This window comes from Myiozetetes cayanensis, unplaced genomic scaffold (assembly GCF_022539395.1).
Source record: "Myiozetetes cayanensis isolate MyiCay16 unplaced genomic scaffold, myiCay2020 scf1, whole genome shotgun sequence".
Lineage (NCBI taxonomy): Eukaryota > Metazoa > Chordata > Aves > Passeriformes > Tyrannidae > Myiozetetes > Myiozetetes cayanensis.
The window spans coordinates 144,588,938-144,608,023 of NW_026086604.1; the positions used below are offsets into that span (position 1 = coordinate 144,588,938).

At 42.3% G+C, this 19,086-nt stretch overlaps 1 protein-coding gene across 1 annotated transcript; it reads left to right on the forward strand.

Moving 5' to 3' along the window:
- The first annotated feature begins 7,476 nt into the window (after positions 1-7,476).
- Positions 7,477-18,615, forward strand: XRCC2 (X-ray repair cross complementing 2). The gene is made up of 3 exons (XM_050321490.1): positions 7,477-7,556; positions 11,906-11,987; positions 17,687-18,615. The coding sequence occupies exons 1-3, from the start codon at positions 7,518-7,520 to the stop codon at positions 18,400-18,402; spliced, it is 837 nt and encodes a 278-aa protein (XP_050177447.1). The 5' UTR covers positions 7,477-7,517; the 3' UTR covers positions 18,403-18,615.
- The last annotated feature ends 471 nt before the right edge of the window (positions 18,616-19,086 follow it).

Here is a 19,086-nt window from a genome sequence, read left to right on the forward strand (position 1 = left end):
ATCATCATGGCAGGAGAACCACGAGCATGCCAGACAACATGGGTGCAGCAGGTTCTCTTTGCAACACTGCACGTGTGCAACTTGATAGCAGTTACTGCAAGTTGCGTTACACAAGAGAATCTCTGAGGTTGATGTAACATCCCTCATGGATGATGCAGCTTTCCACAGTACCAGAAGACAGAAAGGCCTCTGACAAAGCCATTGCAAAGCCATCTTTGATCTACACCTGTGGTCACAGATGTCCAGTTTGCACAGATTGGAACTTCCAAGAAACTTCTAAGCAAGGCAAACCTAACAGACGTGGAGAGGTCACAGGCAAACTCACTTGTCACTCTTCTAGCTGCAGTGTGGAAACAAGGATTGCAGAATCAGAGAAACAGAAAGAAGCTTCTGAAGGCCATCTGAACCAACCTCCCACTCAAAGACAGACTGTCACCAACTATAAATCAAATCAGCCATGGCTTTATTTGGATGAGTCTTGAAAGCCTCCAAGTACCGAGATTTTCACAACTCTTCTATAATAGGTATATAATGTATTCCAGTGTTGTACTGTCCTTCTACTGGGGAAATTTTGCTTAAGTCCAGTTTGAATCTCCCAAGATGCAAACTCTGGCCCTTGCCCTCACATTTGTCCTGAGTTTCTGGCTGTCACAGTAAGTTCCCAGTCTCTGTTGCTGCATGAGGTTATTCTGCTCCAGGTACCAAAGTTCACACGCATTACTGAATGTCTTAAGCTCCAAACCGCAAGAGTTTTAGGGTCCCTCTGGACTGAAGCTCTGTTGTTCAGGGTGCTAATCATTTCCCCTAATTTAGCATCACACACAAGTTTTTGGAGTTTGCATTCTCACTGATCACAATGAAAATGCTGACCACCAGCAGCCCCAGTACCAATCCAGGGGTACACAACTCCTGAGTTTCAGCCTGCTGATAACTGTTCTTCAAATCTTGTGGTCCTGGCAGTTTTCAGCTGATCTAACAGTCTATTCATCCAAGCTATACTTCCTCATCTTCCAGATAAGAATGCTATGGTGTCACAATCCTCACTGAAGAGAAGACGTATTACATCTACCCCTCTCATCTGTTTAGCCAGGCATTTCACCATAAAAAGCAACCAGGCTGGTCAAGTACAATTTACCATTGGCAAACAAATCCATCCTTACTCTTCCTTGCCATTACCATCTTGTTGTTTGTGTGTTTGTAACTGGATTCCCGGAGGATGAGCTCCCTGAAGAGCAGACTCAAGTTTTAGTGGCAGTGGCAAGGCCAACATCATACATCACCTACATTTATCCACAGATATCCAGATATTGGGGCATGATTCTGTTGCAAGCACAGCAGTGCAGGTGTAGTCAGGTCACCTCAGACCCTTCAGTTTACTCACAGCAGCATGAACTACAGCCTTACTGACCAACCTTATGTCAGGGCTTGGAGCCATGGTGAATTCAGACTGCCACAGAAAATCTGTCTTCAGTACCAAAGATGGGCAGTCACTGCAGTCAGTTTACCCCAGTTCTTTCTAACAGAGGGATCTCAACAGACCATTCAAGCTCCGTTGTAGGTCTCCCCAGGGTGAGTGCACTGTCAAGGCCCAGTTTTAAGACAACAGTCAAAACCAAGGCATTCCCTGAATAAGGTCTGGAGTGGCATTACTGAGGTGAAAGTGTGGTCTAGCTTGAACATCAGTTTATAGCCTTCTATAAAAACATACCCTTTTCTATTACTACTGATAGCAGATCTGACAGCTATTATCTCTCTGCTTATATTTTATGCTTCCTAATTCTAACATATGATGGCACTTCACTTCCCAATATCCATTGACATTCTTTTGATGTATCTTTTGGGCTAGTGCCTAAGCACATTTGCAAATAGTTTAGTGCTCAATTTAAGGCTGAATATATTCCCAGAATTCCTTGGGCAATCAATTATTTATTACTTACAAGTGTTAAGATCAAAAAGAAAAGAAATAGATGTATATTCCACGCTGACAGGAGGTCCATGGGGATTACAGAAAACAGAAACTTTAATGCTAAATTTGTGTAAAAAGGAGAAAATGGGGATTCCCTAGTCATTTAAAAAAAAAAAGAAAAAAAAAGAAAAAATTGGCCTGGATTATACAGTTATTCTTCTGTCAGAAGTAACATTTAGTGTTAGAAATGCACACTTGAGCTGTACCATTAGTTCTGTGTACCACACGGGGCAAATTCCAGTTTGCTTTCGCCAAGGAAAACCAATCAGCTTGAACTCAGTGCCAACTACCTGGATGCACCTTTTAGCAGCATGCCCAGGGTGGCACACATAGCTAATTAATTAAAATACTAATTCGCTCCTATTGACAGCCCTAGGATTTGTGTGAGTTTTTCAGCAAGGTCATACTGCCTGCATGGATTCTTTGTAAAACCTGGGGCTTGTAAGGGCATCAGCACTCAAACAAAGGGCAACTCGCAGGAGTAGAATTTAGAAAGATCATTCATACTTCATTGAACAGCACTGTAGAAGGTGGGGAACATTTTCACAAGCATGTTTGACTGAGGCATAATTTGCATTATTCCTATCAGTGGTACGAGCAGTGATGGAAGTTCACGAGGCCAAATGCAAGGTCTCTCCCTCCAGGAGCTGCAGGTCAGAGCTCAAGTGCTCAAACCAAAACTTCATCTGTAGTCACAGCTGGCTATGAAGGTGGCTTTACAAATCATGTGTTCTCCTCTGTAAGCCTTTGTTTATTTATTGCTAACCTTACACTGTGAACAAAGACAAGCAAGAAAATAGCCCTGGCCAGGTCACCAGTACAAAACCAGTCCTTACCTGTGTGATTAATGTCAGAGTAAGGGATACCTGACTACTTCTCAGTAAGCCAGTGCAGAATTATTCAGATAGGACAGAAGAAGCAGCAGGAAAAGAAGAACCTGGTACAAACAAACAAGGGGTAATTCCAGTTCAGGAATACAAGCTGGTGGAAGGCAACCCACCGAAATAAGAAATATAGACATAAATTCAGGTGAACAGCTCCACAGAGCAAGTTTATTTCTGATGTATATCTGCAAGCTGAAATGCAAAATGGAATATCCAGCAAGAGGCTATGAACCTCTATTCAAAGCCAGTCTGGATGGGGCTTTGAGCAACCTCATCTTGTGGAAAGTGTCCCTGGCCATGGCAAAGGAATTGGAAGTGCATGAACTTTAAGGTCCCCTTCCGACCCAAACCGTACTATGATTCTATGATCACAGATGCCAGAACTGAATGAAATCTGAATTTGCTTTTTCATGGCTAGCAGTCCAGCTACCAATGGATGAAATTCTTTTCTGTTTCTGTTTTTTTCCAGTGCAGGAAATTTATGTATCAAACCTTTTTCTGAGGTCAGTAAAATTATGACCCCATTGTAATTTAAGTTAGTTATTTCTCAAATAAACAGATAAATTAGACTAACATAAAAACTGAGATGTATGTAAAGAGAGTGGCAGCTCTCCAGGTAAAAAGAATCAGCCATCTGCTCTAAAATAAAATAAAAAAAAAAATCTAATAAAACCCAGTGACAGATCACTTCATTCACTGAGAGAAACTTGGAACAGCGGGGCCGAAATCTGCTACTTGAAACTGGAGGAGTCACACAACAGAGAGTTTGCAAATAATCCAATGGACTGTTCACTACGTGGAGATTCAACATTTGTCTTAAGTCTTACTACCACTACTGCTATTATTATTGTTATTATTATCATTATTATTATTATTATTATCAGTTCATTTTGAGGTCTGTTTATAACTTTGAGATGGTCTTTAGCTGGTAAACCTTTTGAGGTTTGAGCAGTACTACACAAAGTAGTAGAAAATGAGGTCTCTCTATTTTATTTCTTGGAGTGATTCTTCTTTTTAATAACTTTTGGGAGAGTCGATTTGTCACCTTTGAAGTGAAGGTATTTAAGGGTCTAGAGTTTAATTAGGAAAATGACAACTGACTTTACTGAAAGAGTTTAATTCAACTAAACGAACAGAGACAAACTGTTTTCGAGCTGGAAGATCTGTTTGGAGCTGGTTTGTGCTGGAATGTCACCCACACAAATCTTGTGAGGGAACATTAAGTGACAATACACTCAAAATGATGAAGCTTGTGTTGGAGCAAATTCTCTGTGGCTGGAAAAAAAAATGCTTAAAGGAGGAAATATTTACATCCCAGTTTCTAAATTAGCTATTAATTAAATATAAAAGTTTGATGAGGCTTTTTGTAAACATCTTCACACAATCTTGTCACCACATTGAGTTTTTTCATGCTTTTTCTCTTTTGTTTAAGCTCTTACCTCAGGCCTTGTTCCAGGATAGGGTGTTAGTTCTTTAGACTGGCAGTCTAAAGTCTAATAGTCTAATTCTTTAGACTATTGTAGACCAACTGGCAATTTAAATTTAGGACTTTGCATTTTAAAAAGAAATTAAATGTTTATATAAACAGTAGGCTCAGTTCTCTGCAGCCCTGGGGCACCTAGGCTAGTCCTTCCTTCCCCAGAATCCAGCCCAGTTTCCTTCTGTTGGCTGAAACTAGCAATAGTGAATGTAAGAATGAGCAAATAATAATAATGATGAAAAAAATATCAAAAATAATTTTGGCTGGGGCAGCAATTCCACTTTAAAGACCTTCCTCTCTTGCACTGTCATTTTCTCTGCCCACGATGAAGGTCTTAAACACATGCAGTGGAAAATACAGTGTGGAGAACGTTCAAAATCAAGGTCAGCAAAGAGGAATTTTCTCCAGAATACACATTTCATAGAGACAGAAATGCTCACCCCTAGAGTCTGATCTTTCTGCTGTTAGAAAAGTCCTTGCTCTTGCTGCTGAATTGCTACATGAGCAGTGCCTGTGGCTCAGGGGGCACCCTCAGGCTCCCCACATGCCAAACAAAGGAAGACTAATTTTCTGCCTGTAGAAACAAGGTGTGCTGGGGCATAGAGACCCTGGGTACTATGAGCTACTTGAGGAGGCTTCTGCTATTTAAGAAGGAAGAGTAAGGAATAGGTGGGATTCTGTACTCCTGGATGAGAAATGCTACAGAAAAATATGAAAGAATTAATCAGAATTAAATAAATAGATAGATAGATAAGCCCACCACAACCCCCCCAAAACAGAGGGTTACAATTAAAATCCTGGCTCTGCTGAAATCAATGGTAAAGAGTTTTCCTCCTTACCTATGTTACTGTTTTTCTCCAAATGAGCAAGATCAATGCAGAGGTTTCCTGTGCAGGGAGGAAAATAAACAACAACAACAAAGGTGAAAAATTAGAAATACATAGAGAGCTTTGATAAAATATTACAAAATGTGGTAACATGCCAGCAGTGCTGACTGCTGATGTGCAATCTCCCTATGAAGGTGACCAGTATATTTGATTAACACGTTTCTAACTGTTAGGTACTAACTACTTCAATCAATTAAATATCTTTTTTTTTTTTTTTTTTTTTTTTACTGCTTCAGGTGAATTCAATGCTTTTACTCTCTCTCTGTTGAATGCTGGTTGATCTCCATTGAACTGTGACACTTCATCTTGCATTAAACTGTAATACCAAAACTGTGTTCACCCATGCAGTAGAAGAACTCCCATAGAACCCTACTGGGATACTCACAGTAGTAAGTGATGAGGTAGGAGTGGGTTTCAGTCAACTGGCATCTATTTGTGCTGTATATTTTATGGCCCTAAATTCAAGTAGCAGTCACTTTTAAAAAATTAGTGCAATGTCTTTAATTAGAGGAGAAGATCAACCAAGAACCTATAATTATCAAAAAAAAAAAACAAACTCACTTGTAGTTGATGCAGTGAGTAGTGCCTTTGTCATAAGTCACAGCAAGTCCCCTCTGTTCTTGGGCTAGGTCACTCATCAGTCAGCTTCAAGGGCAATCACTACTAATTAACAAGTCTTTTGAACTCTTCCAGTGGCCCAGACCACTGAGGTGCTGTAAGAATAGTAAGACATGCAGCTCTTAAGGTTGTCTGTCCTTTATGCTTGGCAGAAAAGAAACTTCCTTCAGTACAATTAAACCAAAAGTATTGCAGCCATCCAAGTCTTTCTCACTAGAGAACTACCTTCCATGCTCTTGATAATTTGGCATGTGTATCCATACACAGAAAAGAAAAAAGCTGTGCAGAGAGACCATCTCCCTTCTCTACTGTAATGAGCAGAATTAGGACTGGACATTGAAAATAGAGCTTTGACTTGGGTTAAATCTGGCTGGAGGCATTCATCTGAAACCTGAGTTAGTCAGATGGCAACAACAGGGTGTTCTCAATTGGAACTGTGTATTTCGGGCTGAAAAAGGGTTGAAAGAGTAAACAAAGATGACACCTTGCATCTGAGGTTAGATTTTCTGATTGTGGTGCACTCGGGACCAAGCCAGTAGAAACTCTGTTTCATATAGGCAAACGTGATTTCTTTGAAGGAACAGAGAACACCACCACCAGTTTCTCCTCCTAACTGTAAGGACGTGCAGTATCACCGATAACCTCTCTAGACCCGAAGAGATCATATCTTTACAGCTCTTTGATATGCAGATAGTGGGAGCTGCTATTCTTATCCTGCTGGTTTTGCGCTTAGCCTATGGAAAACACAAACTGGTTCTCCCATGCTTTTCCCTGTGCCCATCCCTCTTGCCTCCCCAGGTGGCACAACATCAGCAGACAGGCCGTAGTCCTCAGGGGGAGCAGGTCCCGCTGCCAGCATGGAGCTGATGTGACACACCCCACACAAGCCCAGTTCGTTCCAGGGACATATTTAAAACATCCCAGACCCCTTTTAATTTAAGCTGTAATTGATAGCTGGCTTTGGCAAAGAGCAGTTTTGCAGGTGTCGAGAGTTTAATCGCGGCCACGCGAATGAGCTTCTCTTGAGTCACAGCTACCTCGGTGTCACGGAGGAGCATCCCCTGAGTCACACCAACCCAGCCACCTGCCCCATTTCACTGGGAGCAGGAAAAAAAACAAACACAAAAACCTATAAAAAGATGGGTCCTTGAAATAAATAAACAGCCGCATCAAGGTGCAGATCAGCCTCTTCTCTCAGGCAGCCAGTGACAGGATGAGAGGACATGGTCTTAAGCTGCACCAGGGGAGGTTTAGGTTGGCCATTAGGAGGAATTTCTTCACAGAAAGGTGATTAGACAGTCGGAATTGGGCTGCCCAGGGAGGTGGTGGGGTTGCCGTCCCTGGAGGTGTTTAAGGACAGACTGGACATGGCACTGAGTTGCCACGTTGACACGGTGTTGTTCAGCCATAGGTTGGCCTCTATGGTCTCAGAGGTCTGTTCCAACATAATCGATTCCGTGATTCTCCCTGCGGCAGCCAAGGAATCCCAATCCACGCAGCACGGGCGGGCGGGTGACAGCCTGTAGAGCCCGAGGCGGGACTCGAACCCGCGCGTCCTCAACCCGCGGGCTCCACCCCGCGCTCCCGGGGGGCCGAGCCGCGCAGGCGCAGCCGGGGCGGCCGGGCGGGGGCGCTGCGGGGCGGCGGGAGCGGGATCGGGATCGGCGGCCGCTGAGCCCGCCATGGGTGACGCGCCCCGCAGGGCGGAGTCGGGCACGCAGGTGAGGCGCTGCCCTCGCCCCCGCCCCGGCCCCTCAGCCGCGGGGCCCGGGCGGGGAGGGCTGGGCGAGGCCGCAGCCGGGGGAGGGGGGAGAGCCGGGCGCTCCCCTCAGCGCCCCGGCTGAGCGCCCGCGGAGCGTCCTGAGGGGTGTGCGGGAAGGAGGGGAGGGTTCAGCCGCCTGGGGGCTCCCTGGAGGGTGTCCGTGGGTGGCAGCGGCTCCAGGCGGGCTCAGGGTCCTGTGCATCCCTGCCCTGCCGGTGTGGGGGTGCGGGCAGCTGTCCGTGGGCGCCGCTGTCAGCACGGGGGGAGGCCGGGTCTGGTGTCTCGGGAGTTGTTTGTAAATGTTCCCTTCGCGCTCACCTCCCAGGAGCTGGAGTGCGTGCCTGAGGAAGAAGGGCTGTGGGGAAGGTTTGGTTTAAACGTTTGGACTCGGTGATCCTAAAGGTCTCTTCGAGCTTCGACGGTTGTGTGATTCTGTAAATAAAGAGTATGGGAGGTGGAATTGCTTTACTTCTCTTAGTAGAAAAGGGAGTTTGAGTTTGGGGTTTTGTTGCCTTGTTTGTTTTTGGTTTGGTTTGTTTTTTTTTTTTCTCTGCTGGATGGCGTATTTGTTAAAAACCTCCACTTGAAACCAGCAACTTAATTGCTTGGAGATTTTTGTGTAACTATCAGAATACATCGAGTAGTTCATATAGAAACGTAGAAATGTGTGGTAGTATTTATTTCTTGATAAAACTCCGTGTTTTTTCAGTGGGACTTGAGCTCTTAAGCCCTTTTGACACTTAAAAAAAAAAAATAGTACCAGATGTCCACTATCAGCAAATAGACATGAATTAAGGACATGAGTTGTGCTATGTCCGAGGGGGTGAATGCATTTATTTGTCGTTGTGAGTGGTGCCAGCAGGGAATGCACATGGCATCAACTGGCTGTGATGGATGGATAAACCAACCTGGACCAAGGGAGGAACTGACAACCGATGGGTTAAGAAAGGTTAATGTATGAATACACCACCCAGGAAAAAAATGGTAAAAGCCCTTGAAACAGAAAACACTTAATTTAAAACAATGCTTCCTCAGATAGCCTCCTGCATAAGATCAGGTTATCGTGGGACCACAGTCTTGTACTCTTATTATTGAATATAATTAATACAACAAATTAGAATTACTCGCAAAATACCTTTGGTGTATCACAGTAAAATTAATGATAAATTGCTTGCATATCTCTTCATGCCCAAAGTTTATAAAAGCTCAGTCAGAGTGGTTATAGTGGTTGAAAATTAAGTTTTGTCTCGTACTCAAGATGGGTTTGTATGTGTAAACAGCCTGTAGGTTAGCTCACAGCCTCTAACAGAGCTGGAGCATGTAATTTGAATTTCTTTAACATTTTAATGAAGTAATCTCTCATTCCTGACAAGACCTACATGTGTGCTTCCATTTATGCATAGCTCTGTTGAAACCAATAGAGTATAAGCACATCGTGTGTTAGTCAGTGGTACTGTCCATATGCATATTTGCTTATTAAGAATTTGATAAATTATAAAAGGCATAGTTGAAATATTTGAGTCCCATCAGCCTTGTCATTAATGAAATTTAACCTAGCTGCTGTCTGACTCTTCTGTATAACTTGTTTTTTACACGTGACTGCACAGATGTGCAGTTTCTTGCTGGCATAATTACACTTGAAGAACACCTAAGAGCGAAGGCCTAGCACTAGCAGGTTGCTGAAAGGTGGTGGTTTGTGTAAAAGAAGATGAAAAGAGCCTTATGAAAGAATAAATGAGCATCTACAGTTAGATTATGGAATCTGAAGACTTAATATGTAATTGAAATTGTCTTGGTTTTTTTTTTCCCAAGCTCTTCCAGCTCAAAGCTCTCTTGTGCAGTGCTGTGAGCTGCACAGTGTCTGTGGCAAAGCCTGGGACACCTGATGTCCACCCTCCAGATTAACTTTTAAGTGCTGTAGATTTCTCCTCCTCATTTTACACGTGAATATGTGGGGAGGCAAGATGGAAATGCTGCCCTGGAACAGAGCCAAGGTGGCTTTAGCCGATTGGGAAAGCCCCGTGCTGTCCCTGCCTGGAATGCGGGCAAAGGTGAGGGATTGCCTGTCTGGTGCCTCATCTCAGCTTTGCCTCTGTCACTTCTGCTGTGGTGTGGACAAACCTTTGTGAGAGTTGAAGGAAAATTGTTCCTGTTTTCTGCCAGGAACCCCGTTGCTCCCAGCGTGACATTAATGAGGCAAGTGCCTTTGGAGATTCTGCTTCAGATCTCGGAAGTAAATACAAGTTTGATAAAAACACAGGTGCACTATCATCAGCAAATTACCATAAATTACCTACATGAGCGGTGCTCAGAGTAAGCACCTGTAGTTATTTAAAATTAATATATAAACTTGTTGTTTAAATAACTGCAGATTCATATTTAAATGATGCCAGTCAATCTACCATGTGTTTCCAAAGCTCTGGCAGTAAGCTTAGAAGAGGTGACAGTCTAAGAGGAGACATGGGCTCATTGTTTCAGAAGAAATAAACTGCAGAGGATGTTTTGTTAGCGTAGAAATAAATTTAGGAGCAGGAGGCTGCAGAAACATGTTTAGCCAAGCGATGGTTATGACTCCTGGACCCAGCAGTGCCCGTGATCCAGCCCCCTGTTATCCCAGAGTGCAGGAGAGGTGCTTCCTCTGCTAAGAAGTGAAGAGCATCAGCAAGCAGCAGCCTGTGGTGGTTTTCCTCTTTCTCTCAACTCCTACTGCTGGATGAGGGGGTGAAGTTCCCAGCCCTTCTCGCCAGGGGCCAGGGCCAGGCATTGGCAGCTGCTTGCACAGAAGAGCTGCCCGTGGAGGGTCTTTCTTGGTAGTTGAGAGCTCCTGGTTTATGTGTCCCAAGATACCTTCGTGTATTCTTGTGTACATAAGGCCATTTGGATTTTTCCTTTTTCTGGGTCACAGGACTCTACTGGTTCCCAAAATACTCCAGAGCTCACCATGTGAGCGTTTTGTGTGCTGCACAAATGCGTGAAATGTAATGGGAGGATCCACAGATCCAGAGCAAGGTCAATCCAAGCGTTTTTCTGGTCCTTCTGTGGACAAGTCAGAAAACTCTCCTTTATAGGAGTGAACAGGCCAAGGCAAACACGCTGACATTTTGTTAATGGAAGGGACTGTTAAAGTGTCAGTGAAGACGTCACACTTAGGTTCCCATCGTGACCACTTGAAGTAAATTTAGGGCCATTTAATGGAGTTTTATTCTACTATGAAAGGCAAACACAATTCTTTAAAAAACTGTTAAGACAATTCAGAGCAAATGTTGCTTATGGATGTGGCATAGAGCAAAGCAAGAGAAGGCAGCAGTTTAACACAGTGTAACTGTGTGTGCTCACTGCTGGTTTGGTCTTGAGGAGGATGGGATAACGCTGAACAGGATTTGTTTTGTTCAGAGCTTTAAATGACAGCTGGGTGTGTTGGACAATGAAGTATTTGGAACCAGGGTACGTGCTCTGGTCTCACTCTGAGCATCCCAACAGTGTCCTTTCCCAAGTGTGCTGATACACATAGGGAATAACAGCTCTGGTACTGGTGGAAATGTTCATTCTTGGTTTATGCAGTGTGCCAGAACTACTAATAACACAGGTTATGTCAATACCTGTCTACTTGCTATGCAAATACCTCTCAATTTAAGAAACTGTCCGTGAACTTTGAACTAATTTGTTTTACAATGGGCTTGCTTTACAAGGGGCTTTGGAGAACATGCTTTACAAATTCAAGCTTGCTTTAGAAAGGTTCTTGCAGGGCCACTGGTGACTAATTACTTTTGATCATTCTTAATCCATACTCTGTTTGAACAAGTAACTATGATATAATAAGATTGTAGCCCAGAGGAGTTGTGTGTAACTTCTCAGGTGAAATGCACATGGTTTTACTTACAAATGCTCAGAGGGACTGACTCAGGAGATTGATGGTGGGTAAGGTTTCACCTCTCAACCAGTAGTTTTTTGTGAAGGTGGTGGTTGTTACAAATGATCTTCTTTCCCTTTGTTCTTCCCAGTGGCAGCACTACTTTGTCCCAGAGGTGATCCTTCTTGCTAACCTACCTGTGCAGCTTTTCTTTTTAAGCTTTTATTTCCCCTGATATATCCACTCCTCATTGCCATTGAATCGGTGTGCTCATTGTGTGTGAGGATGGAACCGTCTGTAGTCCAGACTACGTGCTTCCATGTGTATTTTTGAAAACATTTTTAAAGTCAGGCTAATCTTTTGATAGGGCTGTCACGGAAAACTGTCAGATTTAGGTTTTATTGCCTAGGTCCATTGTTTTGAGTTAACAGCGTGTCTCTCTGTCTTGTCTTTTAAAGCTGCTTGCACGACTCGAGGGCAGAAGCTCTCTGAAGAATCTTGAACCTTATCTGTTTGCTGAGGAAGGATCTCCTGTTCATGGTAAAAATGTGTCTTTATCCCCTTTATGGAAAAATGTCCGTGTAAAAGTATTCTCAGAGCAGTGTGACAGAGATAAGCTTACAAGTAGATGATTTTGTCCTGGATCAGAATTTTAATTGTTGATGTATTTCTATGCAAACTAGATAAAATGGAATGATGCAAAGTCACCATTCCAAACATTATTAAATGGACTTTAAAATATGCTGCATGTATATCAAAACACAGGTGTAGGTGAGTAAATACCAAGCACGTTGGTCAGGTTTTAGTAGTTTTACACCATTTTGTTCTAGAGTCTGTCATTGAACCTCTCAGGTTTTTTTAGTCAGTGCTCTAAACAACCACCACAAAGTCATAACTGCAGAAATTTGCAAAGAACATGAGGTTCAGTAAATGGCAAAGAGTTCAGTGATATGGAGTGGTCTGGAAAATTTAGGATAAGGGGCACGAGCAAACAGTATTTTTCAGTAAAGCCAAGTCATCAAGCCATTCAGTCTTGGCCTGAAAAAATCCTAATTATACTTAGATGGAACTTAAGAAACAATTCCATTGTGGACATAGGTACTAATCAGCTGAATGAGTTCAAGGGCAATGTTTGGATCAGCATGGCTCATGGAGACCTTCAGTGAATAAATGAGAATTTCAAATTGGAGAAGTCAGGAAACCCAAATGACACCTGTACTACAGGTTTACGGGAGATTCTTCTAGCAAGAACTTTTAAGATCAAGATTGGATGTTTTAATGAGCTAAACAGAAATTCACACTCTATTCAGGAAGTCAGACTGGTTTTCCCGATTTTGTGAAATTTCATGAATTTTGTAATGGAAGAGACAACTCTGATTACACAAAAATAGAAATATATAGGAAAAAAGGCACATGAATGACAAACTGCAGGGATCTTGTGGTGGGGTACTACTGTTGTGGAATGAGTGGATTTCATATGGCAGGTACGTGGCTGCAGTGGTTATCAGCACACTTGTCTGCAATTTGAATTCCTACAAATGTAGAAGGTTCAGAAGAAACAGCAGAAAAGGCAGTAAAAAGAATCAGCCTAATTATATGAGAGATGATGCTTAGTCTACAAACACAGTCACTGGGAGACTATTCCTGTGTTGTTTTGCAGCACTTGAGAACACATACGGGTTTAGCAGTATATGATTCCTACCCCAAAAGTTTCAAATGTGACATAACAAGGATAAAGGGCAGAGAAATATGGGTAAGCCAGTCAGTGCAAGTGGAGCACAGAATAATATTTAAATACTCTCAATTCTGAAGTTCTTTGCTATCCACAAGAAGAATTAAGAACCAGTAGTGAAATTGGTATATGTTTCACAAGGCTCTCAAATTCTTAATTGTTTTAAAAGATGAGGTATTTATGTTTTTTAAAAATGCAGTAATAGAAAATACTGATATTTTAGTCTGGGATTTTTTCTGGTCAACTTTACACACGAGAAACAAATATTTGAGACTAAACTGACCATGTTCTAGTCAAACAGACTTTAGGAAGCCTTCTTGAGGGTTAGTAATTGCCTGCAGTCCACAGCATTACATAATTTCATGTCAGATTATTTGCTTTGCTCTTAAGTAGGTTGTTCATGTCTGCCCAAAGACTGTTCCAGAACCTCAGTTCTAAGATGGCTGGAAACCTTGTAAAAGTCATCACTGGTTTCTCTGTGCCAACAGAGTCATTGAGCTTTTGAAGCACTTGTATTTTTCTTCTGCACTGAACAAATGGCGTCAATTATTACCCATAATTTGCCATGCTTTTTGGCTGACACCAATGAAGCTGCATAACGTATTAGCACAGATCTTTAGCTGTATATAGATAAATAGACTTCACCTTCTATTACGTTTTTGCTTTGTCTTTTAATACCACAGTATTCATGTGAGCCCATGTGTTGTTTTGATGTGTGTTCTCATTATTCAGTCCTAAATCCCTGCTGAAGACCTTCCTCTCCATTTGTCATGAACTTGACTTTTAGTGGGTCACAGTGGAATGCTGTGATAGATTGCCCATGAAGTCTGTACTGAACAGCTCTTAATCTAAAATGCTGTAAATAAAGTAGTGCAAGGACCTAAATTTTATTTTTCTTGACGGTATTTAAAGCAAACACATACATGAAATTTCAATAAAGTACCAAATGTTACATTGTAGTTAAGTGTTCGTTACATCTATGTCAGTACTATAAAATAGGGGCGGGTAATATAGGTACTGCTGTGATGTTCTAGCCACTGCCTCTAATTATGATGGACTTGCATATTTAAGAACACATAAGCACATTAATTACATACCATTTAAGCTCTTCTGGAATGGAGCAAAAGTGACACAAGCTTTGAATAATCTTCCCCTATTGCCAATCATATTTCCCCTGTGCCACTGGCATGAAGGTGTGGGTGTCAGTGTAAAGCTCTGATGTTCAGCATGACACCCAATATTAACTTGGAATAAATATGGGGCCCTTCTACTTCACTTATAAATGGTATAAATATTAGTGACAGCTTCTGCACTCTGTTGTAAATCACCAGCCCAGTAACTTCAAGGTATCAGGTGATGTGAAATCCACAGAGTTATTGCAGAGTATTCCAACAGCCTGTTGGGACTGCAGTGTCAGAAAACAGTTTAACCAGCATTTGCCAGTGGAATGATTACAGACAGCAACAAGGCTCTTCTCATTCAAAAGGTAGCACCGAATTGATGACCAGGACTGAGCACAAAGTTTCAGTTAAAAAGTTTCAGTGTTACATAAATATTTACATTTATGCAGCAGCATTTAGCTCGTCCTGCACGTTGGTTCATACCAGTGGATTATTGTTCTCTTTAGTCTGCCCACAGTGGGCCAGTTCAAGCTACCACGAGCCAAGCAATGTGTTGGGTGACTCCTTAAAATCTACTTCTTGAATTCATCAGTGCTGAATTTCATATGAAATCACTCTGCTTATCCATCTCCATCTGTTAAGTCTTCACAAACTTAAGTCTTTATTGACCCAATCAGTTTGTCTTCTACATGTTTTGCCAAGCTAATGGAACATTCATCTACTGCTATGTTTAACGTCTGCCAACACCAGCTCTAATAGAAAAAATTCCCATTAACCTTCTTCCACATTTAAAGTGTCTGTTCCTCCTCTCCCTCTCAGCCTTTCTCATCCTGTGACAGTGACTTTTTACTAATCCTCCTTTCAAAGTTATTTTGACATTAATGGCTGATGCTAGCACTGATCACTCAGTATCTTCTGTGACCTATTGTGAGGGTGTCATAGGCTTCTTGAAAATGTTGCTGGCCTCACTTCCTCCTCTGCTGTGTCATGGTTTGTCCTCTCTGATCCAGAGGAATGAATTTCCCCTCTTATCTTACTCTAACAGCCTGGTTGCTAATTCAATGAAACCCTACATTTATAGATGTTGCTATAAATGGCTTCTGTTTTGCACCCGTTCTTCTTGTGGGCAGCCTCTGGGATAATCAGGAAGGCACAGAAATCCCCAGCTCTCTTGAGGTTTTCTTCCAGTCCAAGCTGCTGCTCTTTTCAGAGTGACTCAAGTGTCTTGGTCAAGCAACAGTGCAGCTGTGTATCTTTCTCAGCAGTGCTGAACAAACTTTGAGGGGTGCTTGGCTGTCTTGCTGTCAACATTTATAAACCACCACCACAAAAAGTTCTGAGACTGATTTTTATCGTTCAGCTTTTAGAATTTTTACTTAAATAAGTTTATTAGTTCTACCAATAACAAAATCTCGTCCAGTGTTATTCTGTAGCACACAGACATCCTGTTAGAACATCTTCAAATGGAAAAAGTGGGGCATTTATTTCCCAGAATAACTTTGTGAATCAAACAGGTCACATTTTGCTGCGAAGGCAGGTGAGGCATCGGTATTGCATGTTGGCCCCATTCACTTTCTGGTGTGGATTCAGAAATGCCAGTCAGGGTGGCATGAAGCCAGTGGCAGACAGAAGACACACTTTGTGCCTTAACAAGAGCTACCTTATGCAATTGCTCTAAAATATTTCAATAAATGAGATATGAGGGAATGACCTACCAGAACATTTAGGAGGAGTTCTTCCAAGCTGGTATCTCACCCTGCCAGGGCGTGGTTATGTCCCTGGCACAGGCTGTGTGACAGCAGAGCAGCCACTGGCTGAAGGTGCCAGAGTTGGACATTTGACCCCTAGACAGGAAGAGAAAATGAAGATTTATGTCCCAGCAAGTGTAGTGGTCTTTCATCTCAAAAGTGAGTGAGCCATTCAAAACAGCTTAGTAAAAGGTTTGTGAGGCAATCAAGCTTTTTAATAAATTTTGAAGAATCAGAAATTCATAGAAATGGAATTGCAGTCGTGGAGCAGCAGGAATCCCATTATGGAGAGGCGGGCAGTCTGAGTGCCACAGAAATGGACAGCCTTGGCACATCAGGTGTAAATTGCTTTTAACACTTGCAAAGGGTGAACTAAGAGCTTGGTTTCTTCCCCACCACCTTCTGCCCCTCATCCTGAGCTGCATCTTGACATTATACACATTTGTGAACAAGGACATCCTCTGGAAGTTGAGCAGTGGCTTGAAAAACCTTGTTAACTCAGGCAGGCACAAACATGTTTAAGGAAAGTTGCAATTAATTTTCTACTCTCACATCTCCCTATGAAAAGCTGTTATGCCATTTGCACTTGCCAAGGCCATGGAAATCTCTCACCTTCCTGCAATTACAGTTGTGTGATTCTCCTAACTGCATGTATTCACCCTTCTGCCTAAAATCAAAAATTTCATAAATAAATAATCTAGTTCCCAAAATTAAAAATTTATAAAACACGACTAATAAATTAATGTTTTTTTAGATTCTGGATCAAGACATCAGGAAACTTTGGATAAGACTTAAAAATATTTTGCATTCACATCCAACAAAAGACCTGGTTTCCTAATGAAGTGTAATGCTGTTTTTAATTAACATTTTAAATTTATGTGATATGTATTTTACTGACCCACATGGATGAGGCAATTAGGCTGAATCCTTTCATGAACAGAGATCCTTTGCTTCAGACAGAGGTGTTGCCTGCAGTTGAAGGAATCTGAGTCGCCTTTGTCAAAGAAAGCAGTTTCATATTATGATCACAGAAGAATATCAGTGCTAAATAAGCCCACTGGTGCTCTCTTCACCCATCACAGATTCCTGTAGGTATCTTGTGACATCTGCAGGTCCTGAACGAGCTTATAGCAGGCATGAAATGCTGAAGGACAGGCTGTGCTGTAAAAATAGATGTGCCAACACGACCTGGACCTCTGATATATCAATTTTTTTATATTTTGCTTGTCCTCTCCTCTTTAATTTATTCCTGAATTGTGTGTGCATAGTGTAGATGATTTCTTAGCCACTTCTGTATAAACATCTTCCTCCTCTGCTTGCTTTCATCGACCTGTGATGATATGGATGAAATCCAGTTGCCAACCTTTTACTGATACTGGTGTCCTAGGTGCTGTTGGCAGAGGTTTTCAACCTTTGTTCCCAGTTGATTTTTTTTTTTACTTTAGAGGCCTTTCTTGAAAATTGAAATGTCTCTTTGTAGATGCTAACCAGGATTTAAACATTTTTAACGCATATCAGACTTTCCAAAATGCATGTTCCAATTTGTGGAATGGCGAGTATTGGTTCAGTAAACACTGGAAAGTGACCCTGGGCTAAAAATGCTCTTACCTGACAACCTGCTGCCTTGTTTTTGAACAGGAGACGTCATTGAATTCCACGGTGCGGAAGGGACAGGAAAAACGGAAATGCTCTATCACCTCATAGCCCGCTGCATCATTCCAAAGTCGGGAGGAGGGCTGGAGGTGGAAGTCATGTTCATTGACACAGACTACCACTTCGACATGCTCCGCCTGGTTACCGTTCTGGAGAACAGGCTGGCACAGGGGACGGAGGAAATGATAAAGCAGTGCCTGGGAAGGCTTTTCCTTGTGAACTGCAACAGCAGCACTCAGTTACTGCTCACTCTCTACTCCTTAGAAAACCTGTTTTGCGCTCACCCCTCGCTCTGTGTTCTGCTTTTAGACAGTATATCAGCTTTTTATTGGATAGACAGAAGCAATGGAGGGGAGAGCCTTACCTTGCAGGAGATGAATCTGAAGAAATGTGCCAACTTTCTTGAAAAGCTTGTGAGACAGCACCACTTGGTCCTCTTCGCAACAACACAGACACTTATGCAGAAATCTGCAAACTCTGCAGAAGGCTTTTTCCCTTTAAAACTTCCAAATGAAACTGATACAGATTATAGACCAGATCTTTGCAAATCGTGGCAACAAATGGTAACCCACAGGATATTTTTCTCTAAGCAGTGTAGTTCTGGCAGCAGCAATGGTTTTACAGTCATTTCTTGCCACCTCAAAAGAAACCAGGTAGTAAAACGTTCATTTAGTGTTGCAGAATGTGGAGTTCAGTTTTAACTTCATATTGCTTTGTAAATGTTGAGCAAATCTTGGTGCTTAAGGCCTGGTTAGGTCTAAGTAGTTTCTGGTGCCTTTAAAACTAGCTGTTTGTTGCTGAGTGATTAAGAATTTTTGTAATTTCTTTTGTCATTTATCATGTTCTTAAAATTTAGTGACATTTTTGTTCATACTTAACCAAAGACACATTAAACTCCAAGTATCCTTCAGTAATCTAACCTGTGTGGTACGTGACCATACACACTGATTGAATTTCTGGGTCTTGCTGCTTTACACTCCTTCTCTTCCAAGCTCCAGCCTGGTTGTCCACGGGGGATGCTGCAGAGAGGCGAGAGTTCACTTTATAAACACTGGCCTTGGTTTATTCCCTGTAGCCCTGGGCATAAGAAATGTGTTCACGGCTTTGCCTGAGGAAGGGGATTCTTTTTCACAGCTTGTGAAGTGGCAATCCTGACTCTGCTTCTCCAGGCTCGCAGCCTCTCTGTTTCCCTTGGCATGTTCTGGGAGGAGCGGGGATTGCAGGCCTTCTGACCCTTACAGACATCTGGGTTTGAAAAATCTACACCCAGCTCAGAAAAAGGGGCCTGATTTCCATAACTGAAGGTAGAGTAAAGACCCAGCTCTGGGTACCTATGAGTTTGTGCTGCATGCAGCAAACAGTTTAGCCTTTGAAAATAATTAAGT